Raw genomic sequence first — 19078 nt, forward strand, 5'->3', positions numbered from 1 at the left:
TATCGTTTCGTCTCGCCGGTGGAGCGTTTTTGGGCCTAATCTGTTCAACTTTTTGATGCTAGATCTACGTTTATCCATCGGCTTCTTAGAGACACACGCCTCTCAGATGGGTTCATCGGTGTTTTCTGGTTCCGCCGTTGTTTGTTCCGGCCGTAGAGGTCATCGGTGACCGGCGCGTGATCGTCACGCGCCAGGGAAGTTTTCTCTTCGACCAGCGCGTGGAGGTCTCGTTCAGTCGTTTTTCGCCGTGCAAAGGCGGTGGCCGGGCACTGGGTGGCTGATCTGTTGTTTGGCAGCTTTGGGGGAGGCGCGTGTTGTACACGCGCCGATCTCCGGCGACGACAGTGCCCTCCTCCGACGACTTGGGTTGAATTTCTGTTAGATGTGTTTGTGTATTCTCTAGTTGCTATGTACAGTTGCTTATGTGTGGCTCAAGTTTTACTAGAATTTTCTTTGTTAGGGAGCTGATTTGTAATTTTAGTAAAATTTGAAATTCTGCATAAGTAATTATTTTTTAAGCTAGATCCTTTTAGCTTAAGAGTGTGGGGGGTATGTCCCTCATTTCTCATGATGTAGCCTGTGGGCTTTCAGATGTTATAATAGCACATGCTATTAGTTAAAAAAAAAAAAAAAAAAAAATTAAGTCGAGGGTGTCCGAAACGTCATCCAGTTAGTAGCCGAAAATGTAATTTTCTTTAAAATCAAGCTCGCTTGTTCTTTTTATTTTTTTATTATTATATTTAATATATGTTATAAAAGTATAAAACCGGTTACCCGGTTATGTACCTCTTTTCTCAATTTATATAGCTGGTCCTTTCAAAAATAAGAATATTAAAAAATTATATAACTGGTAACTGCAATTGGCCTTATGGTTTTTTTTTTTCCCTAATATATTAATCTTTTTTATTTGCTATATTTTCACCTTGATTTAACAACTTTTTTGTCCCTTATCTCAAATGTAAGCTGTAAAGTGAGATAAATATTTGGATATTAATTAAGTAAAATATATATATATATATTTTTTATCGGTTTAAATTTTTTGGGCGATTAGTGACTTTAACTTAATTTCATGATAAAGAAGGGAGAGTGGGAGAGTATTAGAATATTAATTAAATAATTTACTTATAATTTTTAGTTTAATCTTGTGAGATAATTTGATATTTGCCATTTCTTTCCAAAGAGTGAAAAAATACAGTAGTAATGAATTTACGTTTGTCTAAACTAACCGTCAATTTGCAATATCCCTTTTGAATTATCAAAATGATTGCATCATCTATGATTTATGCTTGAAGCTGTGATTCCAGAGTAGGAAGATCTTCCCTTAGCTTGAAGGCCTTGGGTTTGAAACCCATTGATTTGTTGAATGATTCTGGTGAATATACAATAAAAATGGCGTGGTTTCGGGTTGCTCGTGCTTCGCGTAGGCTTCAGAGACCCTCTCTCTTTTCCTCCTCAGTCTCTCTCTCTCGCTCCATCTTGAATCCCTTACCGGTTTCCTCTCACCCAACACCAACACCAACACCAGACCCTACTCCTGATTATCATAAGCCGTTCAGGCAGTACTACCGGTGCACTCCCGTTTCCGACTTGTCCCGCGATAATTTGAAATTGGATTGGTGGGTTCATAAATCGGTTGCGCACATTTCGACGAGCGTGAGGGAGAGTTCGAACAGCGAGGAGGATAAGGATGGAGGATCGCGACTGCCCAAGGCGGAGGTGTCTTGGATCGACTTGTATTTGCCGAAACAAGCTCGCCCTTATGCTCGTCTCGCTCGCCTCGATAAGCCCATTGGGACCTGGCTGCTCGCTTGGCCTTGTATGTGGTACGACTTTTCCTTTTTCTGTGTGTTTGTGTTAGGATTATGTTTTGTTTGGTTGCTTGGAAAGTCCGGGAAGGTAGTTGGTTTTGGTTGCTGGGAAAATATGGGAAATGCAGAATAAAATTCAATTATGCAACCTAATGAAATTTATTTGTTTCGGCTTAGTTGCCTCTGAGCTTTCAAGTTTATCTCAAAACAAGGAAATCAAGTAAGTAGCAATGATTTAATTGTGATGAATTTTAAAAATTTGGAAAAACCAATTCGAGCTCCCCCGGAAAATTTCTGATTTTCAGTTTAAAATGGTGAAGTGCATTTAAAGTGGATTTGCTTGTGGGTCTGCTCTCTATTTCTTACTTGTTGAGAAATGATTTTGGTGAATTTTCGTCTTTCAGATGATAATGGGAGTGATTTGATGTTTTTGGATGCTTTACTTTGCCATGGAATTAATTTTTTAGGTAAATTACACTTTCCCTATAAACTGTCCTTGTGTCACTTATCCTTTAGACTTTAACTTGGTGCAATTCAGATTCTATTTAAAAGTAAAATTTCAGTATCAATTGCCCCTTCCGTCCAAATCAGCCATTAAGTTGGATGGAAATGCACCCAAACTGACTAAATTGCCTTTGATATGCATGCTTATTTTACATTTTTTAGTTGGTGAAAGAGCTGTTGGGGAGTTGGATGGGGCAAAGGGGCAACCGGTTGTTGGTGCCGATTTGGAGAATGGCTCCGTTGTGTTTGATGTGGTGTCTATGGAAAGAACGAAATGCACGTAGTTTTGAAGATTATGAGACTTAATTCGATTAACTTGAAGAAGTTGTGATACAAACCTTGTTTATGTGGAAAGTGACGCTACAGTCTATGTCTGAGTGTTCTTATTCTTATTTTTCAGATTTGTGTTCTTCTTTCTCTTTGAATTAGGGGTATCATGTATACATCTATGTACTTTGAGTTGCGCCTCTCTGCACTTTTTTTTTGAAATATACTTTACTTATATTAAAAAAAAAAAAAAATATTATCTTTGCATTTTGAAAATTGACATAAGAAGTATTTGCGAATGAGGTTGATGGGTTTCGTTTTTTGTTTTTTGTTTTTAATTTTTTCCCTTGACATTTGACTATTTTTTAACAAAAAGGGGCAATTAGTGGTGTCATATATTTTTCTATCCAAATTAACGTCTAATTTTGGCCAAATGGCTAACTGGAATTGAAACTTTATGATAGGATCCAAGTTTACGGTGGGAAAATAAAGAATTTTTTGAAAGTAAAGAATGCAGTGTGTATATAAATATATATATTTTCTTCCTATGGTGCATTTCCAGCTATGTTGCTCTTGAGTGGCTTCCTGTTAGTTTAAAGATGAATCTGCTTCAGGTCTCTTAAATTCATAATTTCTTCCTATATGTTTTGGCATATTGTGAGAATTACTATACAAGTCTTATTTTATTTTATTTTTTGCCATCTGAATGTACGCTATACTGAAGGCTATATCCTGTTGTTCATTTAACAAAGATCTCTGAATCATATTTTATAACCTTAGAGCTGCATTCGTAAGTAATGTTTTTAAATCTGAGAATTTTTGGAAGATGTTGGGGACTTTGTGAGAAGGTGCAAGGAAGTTTTCAGTTTTGGGGAACCCTGAACCCATAATGTTTAAGGCATTTGAGAAAAGTTACAATATGATGGTCATGTTGGAATAAGAGATAATGGGTAGAAGGATTTTGGAGGAGATTGTGTATTTTAAAGCGAAGTGGAATGCAAATGGGCTGTGAAATAAGGAATATGCTGAAAGAAATGAAATTGTGGCCTACTTGATGAAGTTGGGATCAACTTTGGTAATGTTTGCTTAGCAAGTTCTACCAAAGACAATGTTTTCCTCAACCCACTTTTTTTCCAATATTCCAGCCCCAGAAAATGTTTTTAGTGATTTGCATGGAACATTTAGAAATTAGAAAACTATGGGAAGTATGGACTAGGATAAATTACAATAAATGGTTTTACCTTCAAATATTTTTTGAAGACAGATATCACACAAGATGGTAGATTGTGCATTTGGGCAGTGATGTTCTAAGCATGGGGTATGTTTAATAGAAAGAAAGTGATTTGTCAAGACCCACTAAATTTGAAAGAATTATCTATCAATTACTTTTACAGAAATTAGATTTTGTTAGATTTTTAAACTTCATATGTTTCATCATTTCGCTCGTTTCTGGCCAGGACTTGTAGGGTTGAGTAAGAAGTTCTTGATTGTGCAATGGGTTGCTTGCTTGGAAAAGGATAATGCCTTTTAACTTTGCCTTTTAATTTTCATCCAGGTGTATTCATTAATGTCTTCAGAACCTGTTAATTTCCATTATTATTTGAATACCTCTTAGTGGACTTGGTTTTATGGGGGAAACTTCACTTACTTCCTGAACTACCATGCATTTTTCAATGTCCACCCTAAACTTCAAAAATTTGCAATGTGGGGTTCTGATTAAATTTTTTTTTTTTTATTATTTATTTTAAAATTAAAATTTTAAAATTTTAAAAAGTGAAAAAGTTATTTTTTTTTTGAAATTTTATAGGGGTAGAATGGACATTCTACATGCTATCCGTTTAAGTAACGAAAAAATTAAATGGAAGGGGTGATCCAAAGGGGCTGAAAAATCAGAACCCCACATTGCAAAATGCTTGGAAGTTTCCCACAAAGGAGTTGAGTGAAGCTTTCCTGATTTTATGATTTTAATTGGGAAAAGTGATGATAAGTACTGTGCAAATATTTCTTATGTTATTGGTTTTGATGACAGGATGTTTCACACGTGATTCACTAGAGCATTATATACACCAATATTACTTCTCTGAAACTCATCTTTATTGGTTTAGGTCAATTACCTTGGCAGCGTCACCGAGACATCTCCCCGATTTTAAGATGTTGCTGCTTTTTGGTTGTGGGGCACTACTTCTAAGGGGTGCTGGATGTACCATAAATGACCTCCTTGATCGGGATATTGATACCATGGTAAGTTTTTGTTTTCTACTCCTTTAAGATGAATGTAATCTACTTATCCTTCTACTTGAATACATTCGTCATTTTAATTGCAAAAGTTTGTCTTGTTAGTATATGTCTATGGATGCTTTTTGATGTTTCTGACCTTAAGTGCTGTCATTTTTTAAGTGCATCTAGAAGTGTAATTGTTTTGGATGATAATGAGACTAAATGTCGTGTGTTGTCTTGGAAATTTCTATTTTTTTTTTTATTGATATGTAATATGTTTAATTTATATTAGGATTCATGCATATTGGATGTGATAAGTTTTATGTATATTGGCATCCTTCTTGACACAAGGCGTTTTAAAGCCATGATAACTATGAATCTATTAGAACTTCGCAGTTAAGCGTACTTCTGTGAAAATAGTACCAGAATGGGTGACCTTTTGGGAAGTCTGGTTCGATGGAGCTAAAAACAAACAATATAGTATCATTGAGGGTGGGTCATTACAAGTTGTGATTGTTGTTGTTGGCTTAATGTTGTTGCACTAGTATTGTAGATCTTATTACCGACCTATCCTAAATCTTTTACAAACCTTCATTTTGTTATTTGGAGGTGGAGAGAATGGCTCTTTCACCATTAGATGTCCCGCCTGGGATCAGTCAGTTTTTTTTTGGCGCGAGGGGTTAACAGTGAGTGCATTGTTTAAAAGATTATTATTTTTTTTTTTAATTATCTTTATGCATTGTGAAGTTAATAGTTGGCCGTGTTCTTCATGTACCATTGACACAACTCGATATATCCATAGCACTCGATTTGGTGAATCAAAAAATTATTTTCTGTGAAGTCAATAGTTGGCCTGTGTTCTTCATGTACCATTGACACTACTTGATTCATAGCACTCGATTTGGTGAATCAAAAAATTATTTTCTCCAGCATGACTAAATCTTTAGGGTGTGTTTTGATTTTGTTCCTAATCTTGTCAATATCAATGACATCTTAAACTTTTTAAATACTTACCATGTAGAATTACACATGATCTGTTTAAGGTCGGATTAAGTAGTGAAATTTATTAATTTATTGTGTGTGATTTAGTGCCTTGAAAATTTAAATCACATGATTAGATCCAAAAAAACTTAGAAAAATATTAGGGTCTGATTTTTCCCCAGCCATTGTCAAATTCATTTAGTTAATTGCAGCATCATACTCTCCCATCCCTACAACTGTTCTTTTGCCATATTGAAGTACTTGTGATTGGAATCTTTCTCAATTTGGAGAAAAAGTTTACTTCTTCATGGATTATTTTTTCCTTTATCTTTCTCTGATTTACAAAACAATGAATTTAAGACTATTTTGATTTGATTTCTGATATGTGATTTTTTCATTTGACTCCAGCATAATTATTTGGAAAAAACTTTCTGTAATGCAGGTGGAACGTACGAAGTTGCGACCAGTTGCAAGTGGTCTTTTGTCTCCATTTCAAGGGCTTTGTTTTCTTGGGTTTCAATTGCTTTTGGGTCTTGGGATTCTCCTTCAATTAAACAATTATAGGTTAGTATTATTTTCATCTGCCCTCGTTGAGTTGCTCTAATAAATCAACAAGGTGTGCAATTTTTTGGAATTAGAGTTGAAGCTTTGAAGTCATCATTTGAGCAGGATCCCATGAAAACAATCAGTGGGATTTTTTTCTTCATTTCAACTAATGTTCTTAGTTAAGAACTGATTTGTATATGAAGTTTTTAGATTTATTTCTGTAGAACTACAATTCACAGGATAGTTAGGTTAATTGTATGCATAAAACTACTGCTGCAAGTGATGCAGTCTTACATCTTATTCACCATCAGCATAAAGTCATTGTCAAAGCGATGAACGTTTGTCAAGTTACAAAATTTAAACCAGGTTCAACTTGATGAACATTTTATCAAGTTCGAAAGTTAAAACAAGGTTCAACTTTACCAAGCATGTACAACCCCCTATGTGAACATTTATGCCTGCTTGCATGTACATATTCTTCATCAATTTGATCCCTGGTGTCAAATTTCTATTCCAAAAATCTAACGTGATTTTGTGACCATGTGAGCCTTTTGAGTGTTTAGTGCCATATGGGAGATAGGAATTCGCTACTGGCATAATCCTACATATACAAAGCTGTAGTTTGGGTTTGCTCTATTGTTTAAGGATGCATCGCACGGTATAATATGATAGGAAGCTACTTTGATGTATTTTGTCACGGGGAACCATGATAATGTTACAACCTGATATCGGCTATCAATCACGTTTCAGTATATTATATTACCACTGGAGCTTGGATCATTGGAGGAATTTATGTATTGTTTTTTTTTTAACTCTTCCACAAGCATTTCAACTTTGCATGTATTCTTTTATGCAGAAACCTTCTACCTTTGAGTTTTAAAGAAGGTGGAAAGTGCTTTAAATAATTTAGAGTCATTTGTTTGTATGAGATGCAAGGCACTTCGGTCCTTATGCTGAATTGGTGTTCCTTAAGATTCCACAAATTCTGGAATTCCAATTAGCTTCCGCTTTTAAAATCAGCTGTTAGTGGGAATTTAGGGTCTGGCCTTCAATTCAAAATCGTACATCTGATAGCAATGAATCCATGAGGATGCCTTCTTTGCTTTATGGGAGTTGTTGTTGTTGTTGTTTGTGCACTTAAGACACATATACTGACACCTTATCATGTTAGTGTGCCTATGCACACCCTTATATTAAATTGAGGCCCAATTCAGCTAAGATTCAGACAAACCTTTTATGTTGAGTGAAAGATGGCTCAGATTTATCTCTATCACATCATATATTGAGTTCTATAAATGTTTTTATGTGATGCATCACATGTTGCTAAATGATTTCTTGTAGATTTGCATTAAATTCACCTGAAAAAGGGTGTCACACAGACAGGAAAAGAGGTCCACTTTATGTTAAAGTGCTGTTTGCATTATCTGCAATGCTCTTGAGCATTCAAGGACCTTGATGCAAAGCTTAAGGTAGTACTGTGTGAATGCAAACCAATACTAGGCAATGACAATTTTCCTTTATATAGAGACATTAATGATGAGGTTATCAGCTTGCCAAACTGATATGACCTATAACAAGAATAAAATAAGAATGATTTCTGGTTTGTTGAAGGTCTTAATTCTACTTTTGATTTATTATTTTCGGCTAGTTAACCAATATTGCAATAGATGGATTTCAATTATCGATATTTTGTTGTGTAATCTCTGAGTTATCTTATTATTCTTCTCTTTTAGTTTGCAAATTTGATCAAATCAGCATTTACCTTTAGTCTATTAAGTGTGTTTCTTTCAAATTAATGTGGCTTATCTATTCCTACCAGCCGTATTTTGGGGGCTTCATCCTTGTTGCTAGTCTTCTCCTATCCCCTTATGAAGAGGTTGACATTTTGGGTAATGATGTTTACTGTCCATTTCTGCTAAAGATATGCAAGTAAAATTTTGTTTATGTTTTTTCCTTAGATGAGTGGTTTCATGAAGTTGACTGATTTTCTGATTAAATGCAACTATGCACCGCAGCCTCAAGCCTATCTAGGTCTGACCTTTAACTGGGGTGCTTTGTTAGGGTGGACTGCAGTTAAAGGAAGTCTGGATCCAGCCATAGTGTTTCCATTGTACCTTTCTGGAGTATGTTGGACTCTTGTGTATGATACGATATATGCACATCAGGTACAATTTGTATCTCTTGGAGGTTATAATTGAATTTATTTTTGCCTTATCCTTTCTGATTTCATGTAACCAAACGGACTTTTTGCCTTATCCGCTCAGTCTGTTGTTAACAAATAATGTTAACTACATTCTTGCTTCCTAATAAATAATGTTATTAACATGCATCCAGGATAAAGAAGATGATTTGAAAGTGGGTGTTAAATCTACGGCTTTGAGATTTGGAGATTCGACTAAGCAATGGATTACTGGGTTTGGAATTGCATGCATTGGTAGCCTTGCCCTCAGTGGATTTAATGCTGGGATTGGTATATACTCTGTTCCCTATGTTAGCAACTTTCTGTCAACTGTAATTGGCTTATAGTAATCTGTTTTCTGAAAAACAAAAAAAAAACGTGGAGCAGGGTGGTCATATTATGCATTTCTGGCAGCTGCATCTGGACAATTAGCTTGGCAGATATGGACAGTTGATCTATCATCCCGTGCTGATTGCAATAGAAAGTGCGCAATTTTATTTTATTGTATTCTATTTTTTGGGGTTTTAGTATAACATAGGTTTATTGTGTTAATGCTGCTGATTGTACTTTGGCTCATGTGATGCATAAATCCATACTGTATTTCCTCTAGGGGCCTCCTTTTGGATATGTCCTTGAGATCACATTCCTCTGTCTTAAGCTTCTTTCCGTTGTTTGGAAGCACACTGCGTATAGAGAGATGCCACCATTTTTGTAATCTAGATTATGAATGATTCTTGTCTAGATGATGTTTTTAAGCGTCTTGGTAAATGCAGCATTATATTGATCAATAGATTTAAAAGCTTAGCCAAAAAAGTAAGCTGAGAGGGTTGATACATTAGTTTTGAATTGGCACTAAAATACAGCATTAAATGATGCCTAAGGGATCCTAAAAATTACATTCTTATCAGGAGAAGCCTCTTAAATTATCTTTTATATTCTTTTAATCTAAATGTATCCATTTCAATAGACACTCTTAGATAAGTGCATGCAAACAAATGCAAAAATATATTCTGCTTTTTGTTTATATTCTCTTAGAGATCTAGATTACTGGAATCACAGAACAGGGTTTGCTGGCAGCCTGCCATCACTACGCAACTCTACCAATTTTTACTTTCTAGATTCATGTCTGCTCTCTTTGTTTATTAATTCTGTCATATGGAACTGCCTCAACTTTTTAATGCCCCTTAAATACTCATTAAGAACATGTGATGCAAAACAAGGTACCCCACTTTCTCTATATCCCCAACCTTAAGACAAATACAGTGCTGAAATATGGTGATGATCCAATTTTTTCTCATTATGATTCTTTGTTGAGATCCATTTACCGAGAATTGTGTTTCTACTTTATATAACTCACATTTCTTTATCAAATCTTCTTTGCTTGCTTTCAGATTTGTGTCCAACAAGTGGTTCGGTGCTATTATTTTCAGTGGGATCTTATTTGGAAGGCTTTCATCATAGTGGTATGGTTACCCTGTCTAGAACAGATGATACATGACATAGATTATTACCTACCTGAGCACTCCCATCTCATGTCACCTTTATTACGTGATTCCATTGATTAATTAATAATATCCCATTTGAGGCATCACTTGTATACGCATCTCTCTTTTTGCCTTTATCCTGTAGGCAACCGCATCACTTTCAATTATGTTAAATTTCAAATGATTAACTGGGCAATGTATATTGCTTGCAGGGAAAAGAAAGCTTCCAGATTGAACAAACGGCTGAAGGGCTTAACTAAGTTCATTGACAAGTATAAGCTGCTCTCTCTCACATATGTGCATGCATGCACATCGTGAATGTACACCGAAGGGCTGGACTTGAACCAAACTAGCTTATGGAGTTCGTAATTGATCCATGTTTGGATGGGAAGTGTTTTGTTGGGAGGAAGTGAGTTTTTTCGTGTTGCATTTACTTTACTTCTGTACCCAGAACCGCAAGAAAGGAAGAAGAGGAGAGATTGGGGTGGGGGTGTTGGCCTCTTATTAAATAATTGGACCTTTTAGCCTCATCAAAGATGTTTAAGGCAATGCTCTTGTATGGTATCTCATATTATTTGCTTTTGCTGAAATGCTAAAAGCTACACTTCAATTTTTTCCTTCACTTAAGGCTCGATCCTTTTACAATAATGTTTTTTTTTAAAATATATATATATATATATATAAGTTGGCCAATGAAACAAATAATAAGAGTAGAAACAGATAATAAGAGTGAACATAATAATTTTATCAAAGTACTATTATGTTACAATTTGCCCTTTTCTTTCTCTCTCTCTCTCTTGTACATCTTGATTGGTTTTTATTGCAGTTGCGATGATGCTAATCAAAACTGTAAGTAGCACATAAATATGAGATTGTGAGATTGCTAATCAAAACTGTAAGTAGCACATAAATATGAGATTGTGAGATTGCTAATCAAAACTGTAAGTAGCACATCTTAAGATTGTAAACTACGATGAGAAACGACGAACAAAGTTCTTGACAGACCAAATTCCCATTTGGGTAGCTTTCCTTGGATATGGTATCTCGCAGCCTAGTCCGGTAGTCCCCTTCATCTTCCACCAATTGAAATGGTACCATGTATTGGTTGCCCTTACATGGTTAAATATATCTTTGCTGATTGAAGCCGTAATCTCGTGGGGAATTATGTGGCCATTGATTGAGCACAAGAAAGGTGATTGGTATAGCGCTCAACTATCAGCAAGCAGTCTCCACGGCATTCAAGGATATAGTACTGCTTGCAAGGAGATTATCTATTTTCCAAAATTGCCCATTCCCGACATATTTGAGTCTTCCTATTGGGATCTCGGTTCAAAGATTCTGATCCAATATCATCGAAACTCAAAAGTCAGAATTCAATAAACATTTTTTTTCTTAGATGAATGGTTAAATTCTTATAACATCACACAAAATTTACAACCCTCCAGACCACTGAAACACCATCTGCAACAGCAAATGAACACAAAAAAAAAAAGAACCCCCAAACAGGGCAAGACTACCCTACATGACAACCATCTGCATAATTGCAGACTAACCCTCCAATTTACCACCCAATCAACACAAATACGAAAAAAAAAGTTGTTAGTTTTTTATGTGCTTTATAAGCATTTATCTTGCTCTTATATTAGATTAGATGTTGAGTATACACATGTTAGTTATGTCACCCAGTGCACTGGTCGCACGCACGTTTGACGCTTTAGACGCCAACAATGTTGCCAGATATAAATTAGGATCAAGAACTTCTACATGTGTTTTTGTCGTTTATGCTTTACATGGTAAAGCTTATCGTTTTCTTTAATTGGATTCTAATGTTATTTTCAAGTCAAGATATGCTGAATTTTTTGAATCCAATATTATTAAAAACTCTAAATTTTCTAAAGCAAGTACTTATAATAATGAAAATATTTTTGAAAATGTTGTTTCAAAAAATGAAGAGAATTTCAAAATTAGGAAATCCAAAAGAATTAAAAAAGAAAGAAGTTTTAGTTTTGATTTTTTGACATACTTTATAGAAGGGAACTCTCAAGTAATTGTGAATTAAATTGGTGTGTGTTGTAACCTGGAATATGAACCTTCTAACATTAAAGAAGCTATAAAATTTAGGAATGCCACATTTTGGAAAGAAGCTATTGATGATGAAATAGAATCCATTATATTTAATAACATATGGATTCTTGTAGATTTGCCTTCTGGTTCTAAACTCATCGGATGTAAATAAATCTTTAAGAAAAAGATGAAACATGATAGATCCATTGACAAGTTTAAGGCTAGATTAGTAGCCAAAGGGTTTAGACAATCTAAGGGTATTAATTATTTTGATATTTATGCTCCTATAACTAAGATTTCATCAATTAGAAACTTTGGTATCTTTGGCTTCCATATTTAATTTTGAAATCCACCAAATAGATATGAAAACAACATTCTTAAATGGTTATTTGGATGAAGATGTATATATGAAACAACCATAACGGTTCATAATTCCAGGACAAGAAAACAAAATTTGTAAATTAGTTAAATCTTTATATGGCTTAAAACAAGCTCCAAAGACATGAAAGAATATTTGATAATGTAATTATATATTTCTGATGGTTTTCGTTTGAATGAAGCTGATAAATGTATTTATTTTAAAATGTTTGATAATGACGTTGTCATTATATATTTGTATGTACGTAAATGACATGCTAATTTTTAGGCTCACGAAGGATGAATATATTATCCTTTAGAATTGCAATTTCATTCGTTAAGCTTCAAGGTGAGGTTAATCGGAAAGAAACTACCTGACATAGAATTATAATTATTATCTCATTATCTCGTTTAATTATGATTTGTAATTTTATTTGGATTATAAAAATTATTTACTATTAGAATTTGAAATAGGAGTTACATTAGATTTGGATTAGGAGCGCTAAGGATGAATATATTATTATCCTTTAGAATTTTAATTTCATTCAATTCTTATCGTATGCCTGTTGTCGTTTAATTGGGATAAACTCCACGAGTAAATTAATTAATTCGCAAATTTGGGGTAATTTCGTTATAAAAAATAGATCGGATTGAACATTTCGAAAGGGAATTATAATTGAAAAAAAAAAAAAAAAAAAGAAAGAAAGAAAGAGAGAAGTATATACTAATTAAGTATAACAACCAATATTAATTCATCACTTTCTAAAAAAGAAGCAACAAAATAAGCTAGGAAGGCAGCTGTCAAGCTAAAAATGATAATCTATTAAGTCTGATATTTAATATATAATTAACTAGACAGATAAACATCATTAAAAAGAGGATATTATTCTTCATGTTCTTGATACGGTAGAGAGATTTTCTTGAGCCCCTTGTTTATCTCATTTCTTTGTAACACTATATAAATTTATTAGGTTGATAAATAAAGAAAGCAAAGATTATTAATATTCAGGTCTTGAGTTGATTTTGAAAGTATTAGAATTCTTCGAACTACCCTTATATATTATTATCTACCACTAGAATCTTATTTCTAAATAATTAATACTCTCTTTCTATATGATTGTAGACTCACAACAAATAGTGTATATTTCCGTTTTTGTTCCTTAAAAAAGTTATCTTTTAAAATTATTATTTAATTTGTGATAAATCACTATTAAATTTTTATCAAATAATAATTTTAAAAATCACATTATTTTTTAAGAGAAAACGAGACTTCTAGAATTACTTATTTCACCCCACCAAATATGGCTATTGGTTGTACCCTGTTACTATTATTAACTATACGATTCTCTCAGAATCAACTGTCAACCAGCGATTTTGGGATCCAATATTTGACTTAAAAAAAAAAAAAAAAAAAAAAAAAAAAAAAAAAATCTAAATTAAGATTCTTCAGAATCATTATTAACAAGTGACAACCTTGATTGGTTCATTCCCTTATTTTACGTGACAGGATGTAACCGTACACTTGAAACTCTCTCATCCATACGATGCCTAATAGATATATGCCGTGTCTGATCGAGCGATTTATTCCTACTAGGCCTCCCTTGTGATTCAGTACTGTGTAAACACAGAGAGGAGGCCAAAAGCAATGGAGAGAAGAAACTCTAGGGAAGAGAGAGAAATAAACGAGTTCGATGATGGAGGAGATACAAAGAAGATAGGTGGCGGCGAAAGGAAAATGATTATGTTGGAGATCGAGAGGGTGTTTAAGGACACGGAGGTGCCGCCATGGACGAAACAGATAACCATAAGGTCTATGGTGACGAGCTTTATTTTGAGCATTGTGTTCAACTTCATTGTGTGCAAGCTTAACCTAACTACTGGAGTCATACCGTCTCTTAACGTTGCGGCGGGTTTGTTGGGATTTGCCGTTTTAAAGGGTTATACGGCCCTCCTTGATAGGTGTGGTATGTTAAAGCAGCCATTCACCAGGCAAGAGAACACTGTCATCCAAACATGTGTTGTTGCGTCCTCTGGGATTGCATTTAGCAGTATGTTCTTCAAACTCCTTTTTATTTTCTTACGTCTTTTTTTTATTTGATATTTGTTAAATTTCTGAGCAAGTGAAGGCCTGAATGGAATAATATGATTGAAAAAGTTAATAGTTGGTGTGATAGGATCGACAATTTTGGTTAGGCTGATGTAGTGATGTTGATTATTTTCTCTTGCATCTTGAATATATTTTCGGAATTTGATATTTTTTTTTATAAGGGATGATAAGAGGGACAACCATTTATTCAAGTATTTTTTTGATGTGAGAATCAAATTTTTAGATTGACAAGTATTTTCCGATACAAATCTCTGGTAAAACTTATCATTGAAAATCGGCTTGCTTGCAAGGGGTCGGGAGGGGGTAAGGGTGCTCAAGAATTTAAAATTCTATTTCTAGATATTATAGAAATTAAACCTAACTAGATCAACTTTTAAACAATGAATCTAAAGGATGCTAAAGAAAGTTTTATATGGATGCAATGATGTATTTCCTTGAGCTTTGATCTTTTGAAGCAAAGGGTTGGTTTGATAATGTGTTTTGGATTTGTTTTTCAGCGAAAAAATAATAGCTTTAATAAACAACTTCAAACATAAAATACTTGTAAAATACTCAAAATTATTTACATCGATCAAAACATTTTTTTTCATAAATAATAATAATAAAATATACCCTCTAAATTTTTTTATCAAACAAACCCTTTATGTCTCTGACTGAATCTGCGAATTCTATACTCATTTCATGAAATTTGAATCTCCATCAAGATGGAGCTTTTTATGATTTGATGTTTTGATTGTAGAAAAATCAAATCTAGGGTGAAGTTGCACTTGTTCTTGCTTATTATAACTTTTTGTTAATTTAAAATTAACCCTATATATAAACTTGTTTGTAAATGCTTAATAAATATTTGACATGCATATTATTAGGTGGCACTGCAAGCTATCTGCTAGGAATGAGTCCTATGATAGCTGCCCAAGGAGATGGAGCAAGCACACCAATCAACGTGAAGCCACTCTCTCTTGGTTGGATGATTGGGTTCCTCCTTGTCGTGAGCTTCGTTGGCTTATTCTCTATTGTGCCCCTAAGAAAGGTAAGCAAAAAGCAAGCATTATCTATTTTAGCTATTTAACCAAAAATTTATACTTTTTTTATTTTAATTATTTACTTTTTCAATACACACTCCATGAAATTTTCTAAATGAATAAAAAAGGTAAAAAAATGATGCAGTTCATGCTTATATAAATATAAAAAATCATGGTACGTAACATTACCTCCATTTTAAAGATTTCGGAGAGAATTTTGTTTGAGTAAAACTTGGGTCTTATTAACTAAAATTAGAGTGTAAATTGCACTATATAGGCGGATGGTATACCCTTAATTCACATCCGTATTCACATCTTACGGATAGCGAGTTTTAGCAACAATTAGCATGTCTAGGGTGGGCGGAGTTTGCCCATAATCACACACAGGCAAACGATTTTTTTGTACTAACCGAATGTGACATCTACTTTGCATTTGGGAGGGGGGCCAGGTTTGAGTTTTTTATTTATTTATTTATTTTATTTAACTATGAACTTAATTTATATGAGCATCAGTCGCAACATGCTTTTATAGCCTTTTTATGAGCTTTTTTATATGGGCTTAATCCAATTTTTAAACAGAATACGTACGTGCATAACATTTTTGTAAGTTGTAATATGAAAATACAAATTGAATTGTAAGCATTGGACAAAGAAGTATTTTATAAACTGAATTTTAATCTGAAAAAAAGTACATATATTTATAAAATTTGGGCAATACAAATAAATTGAAAAAATAAAACTATAAAATACAATTGAATTGAATTATATTCTCTGGAAAAGGAAAAAAAAAATGAATTGACTTAAATTGCTTTGAAATAATGTCCATAGCTAGACAGTGGACATACAATGTCAATTTATTGTTTTAGTGATATTTCATACCAACGAGTCAAATTAGCCAATACTAGATGAATGAAGCACGTAAATAAAGTTTCAACATTCAACACACATAATGCATGCAACACACACCATAATCTATTATATATTACATTAATTGTTCATTGTTTACAAAACTATTCCATATATATATATATATATATATATATATATATATATATATATATATATATATATATATATATATATATATATATATATACATGGGTAGATGGAGCCTCTGCCTACCCATATTCCATTATATATATGCTCGCGTATGCATGGATAGTGGATATGGTTTCCGCTCGCCCAAAGTTAGAGCCTGAAAATTTAGTGGTAACCCATGCGAATTGAACGGACGGATAGCGAATACGGTGCGAATTTTAACCGCCGGTCTAAACACCCCTAATTAAAATGTAAAGAATTTTGACGTTCTAGTTAGACCATCCATTGAAGATGCTCAAGTTTTCAAGATGAACATGTCCCGCATGCAGATGATGATCTTAAAGTACAAGTTGACCTACCCAAGTGGGACTGCAACTGCATACCTCATCAACAGCTTTCACACACCCAGGGGAGCTAAGCTGGCAAAGTGAGCATGCATTCACATAAGATTTGCATTCTAATTAATCTTTCATTTGGTCGTCATCTAGCTAATGCATTCATCTCCATGAATACAGGAAACAAGTTAGTGTGCTCTTTCAATCCTTCTGCTTTAGCTTTGTGTTTGCCTTTTTCCAATGGTTTTACACTGCTGGCGATGATTGTGGGTTTTCAAACTTCCCTACCTTCGGCCTCCAAGCCTATCAACAGAGGTAAAGTCTTTTCCAGTTACTGAAAAGCATCGTTTATAAGCTAGAAAGACCAAACATTATCTGGAATTAATATTAATTATCTCCGTCGTAGGTTCTACTTTGATTTCTCATCGACGTATGTTGGTGTTGGAATGATTTGCCCTTACATGGTAAATATATCTTTGCTTATTGGAGCCGTACTCTCGTGGGGAATTATGTGGCCATTGATTGAGCACAAGAAAGGTGACTGGTATAGCGCTCAACTATCTCCAAGCAGTCTCCATGGCATTCAAGGATATAGGGTACGGTATTGCTCCTTTTACATTATTGTACGTTTTTTTTATTTAAAAAAAATAAAATAAAATAAAATTGGCCAATGTATCAAAGAATAATTTTATTATAAGAGTAGAAACAAATTATAAGAGTGAACATAATGATTTTATTACAGTACTCTTGTGTTATAATTTGCTTCTTTCTCTCTCTTGTTCATCTTTATAGGTTTTTATTGCAATTGCGATGATGCTTGGTGATGGCCTTTTCCACGTTGTCTATATGCTAATCAAAACTGCAAGCAGTCTTGTAACACATAAATCTGTGGTTGAAGATCATCCGTCAGACTCTGAGATTGAAAACTACGATGAGAAACGACGGACGGAGTTGTTCTTGACAGATCAGATTCCTGTTTGGGTAGCTTTCCTTGGATATGGTATCCTCGCAGTGATATCCATTATATCAGTCCCCTTCATCTTCCACCAATTGAAATGGTACCATATATTGGTTGCTTATGCCATTGCGCCAATTTTGGCTTTCTGCAATGCCTATGGATGCGGTCTTACCGATTGGTCTCTTGCTTCCAACTATGGCAAAGTTGCTATCATAATCTTCAGTTCTTGGGTTGGTCTTGAAAATGGGGGAGTTATTGCTGGTCTTGCTTCTTGTGGTGTCATGATGAGCATTGTTTCTACTGCTTCTGATCTCATGCAGGACTTCAAGACTGGATATCTGACTTTGGCATCTCCTCGCTCTATGTTCTTTAGCCAAGTTTTTGGTACAGCCATGGGTTGCCTCATGTCGCCTTTGGTCTTCTGGTTTTTCTACAAAGCATACTCTGTTGGCGACCCAAACGGATCCTATCCTGCGCCTTACGGCTTATTATACCGCGGAATTGCCCTTCTTGGAGTTGAGGGTATCGATTCCCTTCCCAAAAATTGCGTCAAACTTGCTATCACATTTTTTTGCATTGCTATTGCCCTAAATATACTGAGCGAGCTGCTGAGGTGTTATGAAACAAAGTACAGGATGTATAGGTTTGTTCCAAGCGCAATGTGCATGGCCATCCCATTCTATCTTGGTGGATACTTCGCCATTGACATGTGTGTTGGGAGCTTGATTCTCTTCTTGTGGCAGATGAAGAACAAGCCAAAAGCCCACGACTTTGCACCTGCTGTGGCATCCGGCCTCATCTGTGGTGATTCTTTATGGGGAATTCCAGCTGCTATACTCTCTCTTGCCGGTATTAAAGCTCCTATATGCATGCAGTTCTTATCTGCCTCTCAAATACAAGGTTAAGTTGATGCTTTTTATCTGTAAATAGGCAGCACTTTTTTAGCTCAGTAATAAACTTGAAATTATATTTTAAGCATGTCATTTTCTTGATTGATTAGCAATTAATTATTAATTATGTTTCTTTCAAGTTTAAAATCGCGATGGTCTAGAACTCAAAAAATTATTTACTTGTATTTGAGAGAATTCGAGCAGGCAAATGTAAAAGACCACTTATAGAACCCATCTGACTAAATTAAAATTGGACTGTATGAATATGAATACATTTTGGCATTTGCAAGCAGATCGGTAATTACTTATTTCTCAAAACCG

At 34.4% G+C, this 19078-nt stretch overlaps 2 protein-coding genes across 2 annotated transcripts; both read left to right on the forward strand.

Annotated features, from left to right (window-relative positions):
- Positions 1-1249: 1249 nt before the first annotated feature.
- Positions 1250-10608, forward strand: LOC133870889 (4-hydroxybenzoate polyprenyltransferase, mitochondrial). The gene is made up of 9 exons (XM_062308158.1): positions 1250-1823; positions 4685-4820; positions 6220-6341; positions 8143-8212; positions 8339-8488; positions 8658-8793; positions 8890-8986; positions 9894-9965; positions 10199-10608. Exons 1-8 carry the CDS (start codon positions 1390-1392, stop codon positions 9961-9963), a joined length of 1215 nt encoding a protein of 404 aa, XP_062164142.1. The 5' UTR covers positions 1250-1389; the 3' UTR covers positions 9964-9965; positions 10199-10608.
- Positions 10609-13922: 3314 nt separating this feature from the next.
- On the forward strand, positions 13923-18859 carry LOC133858474 (probable metal-nicotianamine transporter YSL7). Its single transcript, XM_062293944.1, has 6 exons — positions 13923-14455; positions 15381-15544; positions 16904-17001; positions 17090-17224; positions 17316-17505; positions 17702-18859. Exons 1-6 carry the CDS (start codon positions 14053-14055, stop codon positions 18770-18772), a joined length of 2061 nt encoding a protein of 686 aa, XP_062149928.1. The 5' UTR covers positions 13923-14052; the 3' UTR covers positions 18773-18859.
- The last annotated feature ends 219 nt before the right edge of the window (positions 18860-19078 follow it).

The sequence above is a fragment of the Alnus glutinosa genome, chromosome 1 (genome assembly GCF_958979055.1).
Source record: "Alnus glutinosa chromosome 1, dhAlnGlut1.1, whole genome shotgun sequence".
NCBI lineage: Eukaryota > Viridiplantae > Streptophyta > Magnoliopsida > Fagales > Betulaceae > Alnus > Alnus glutinosa.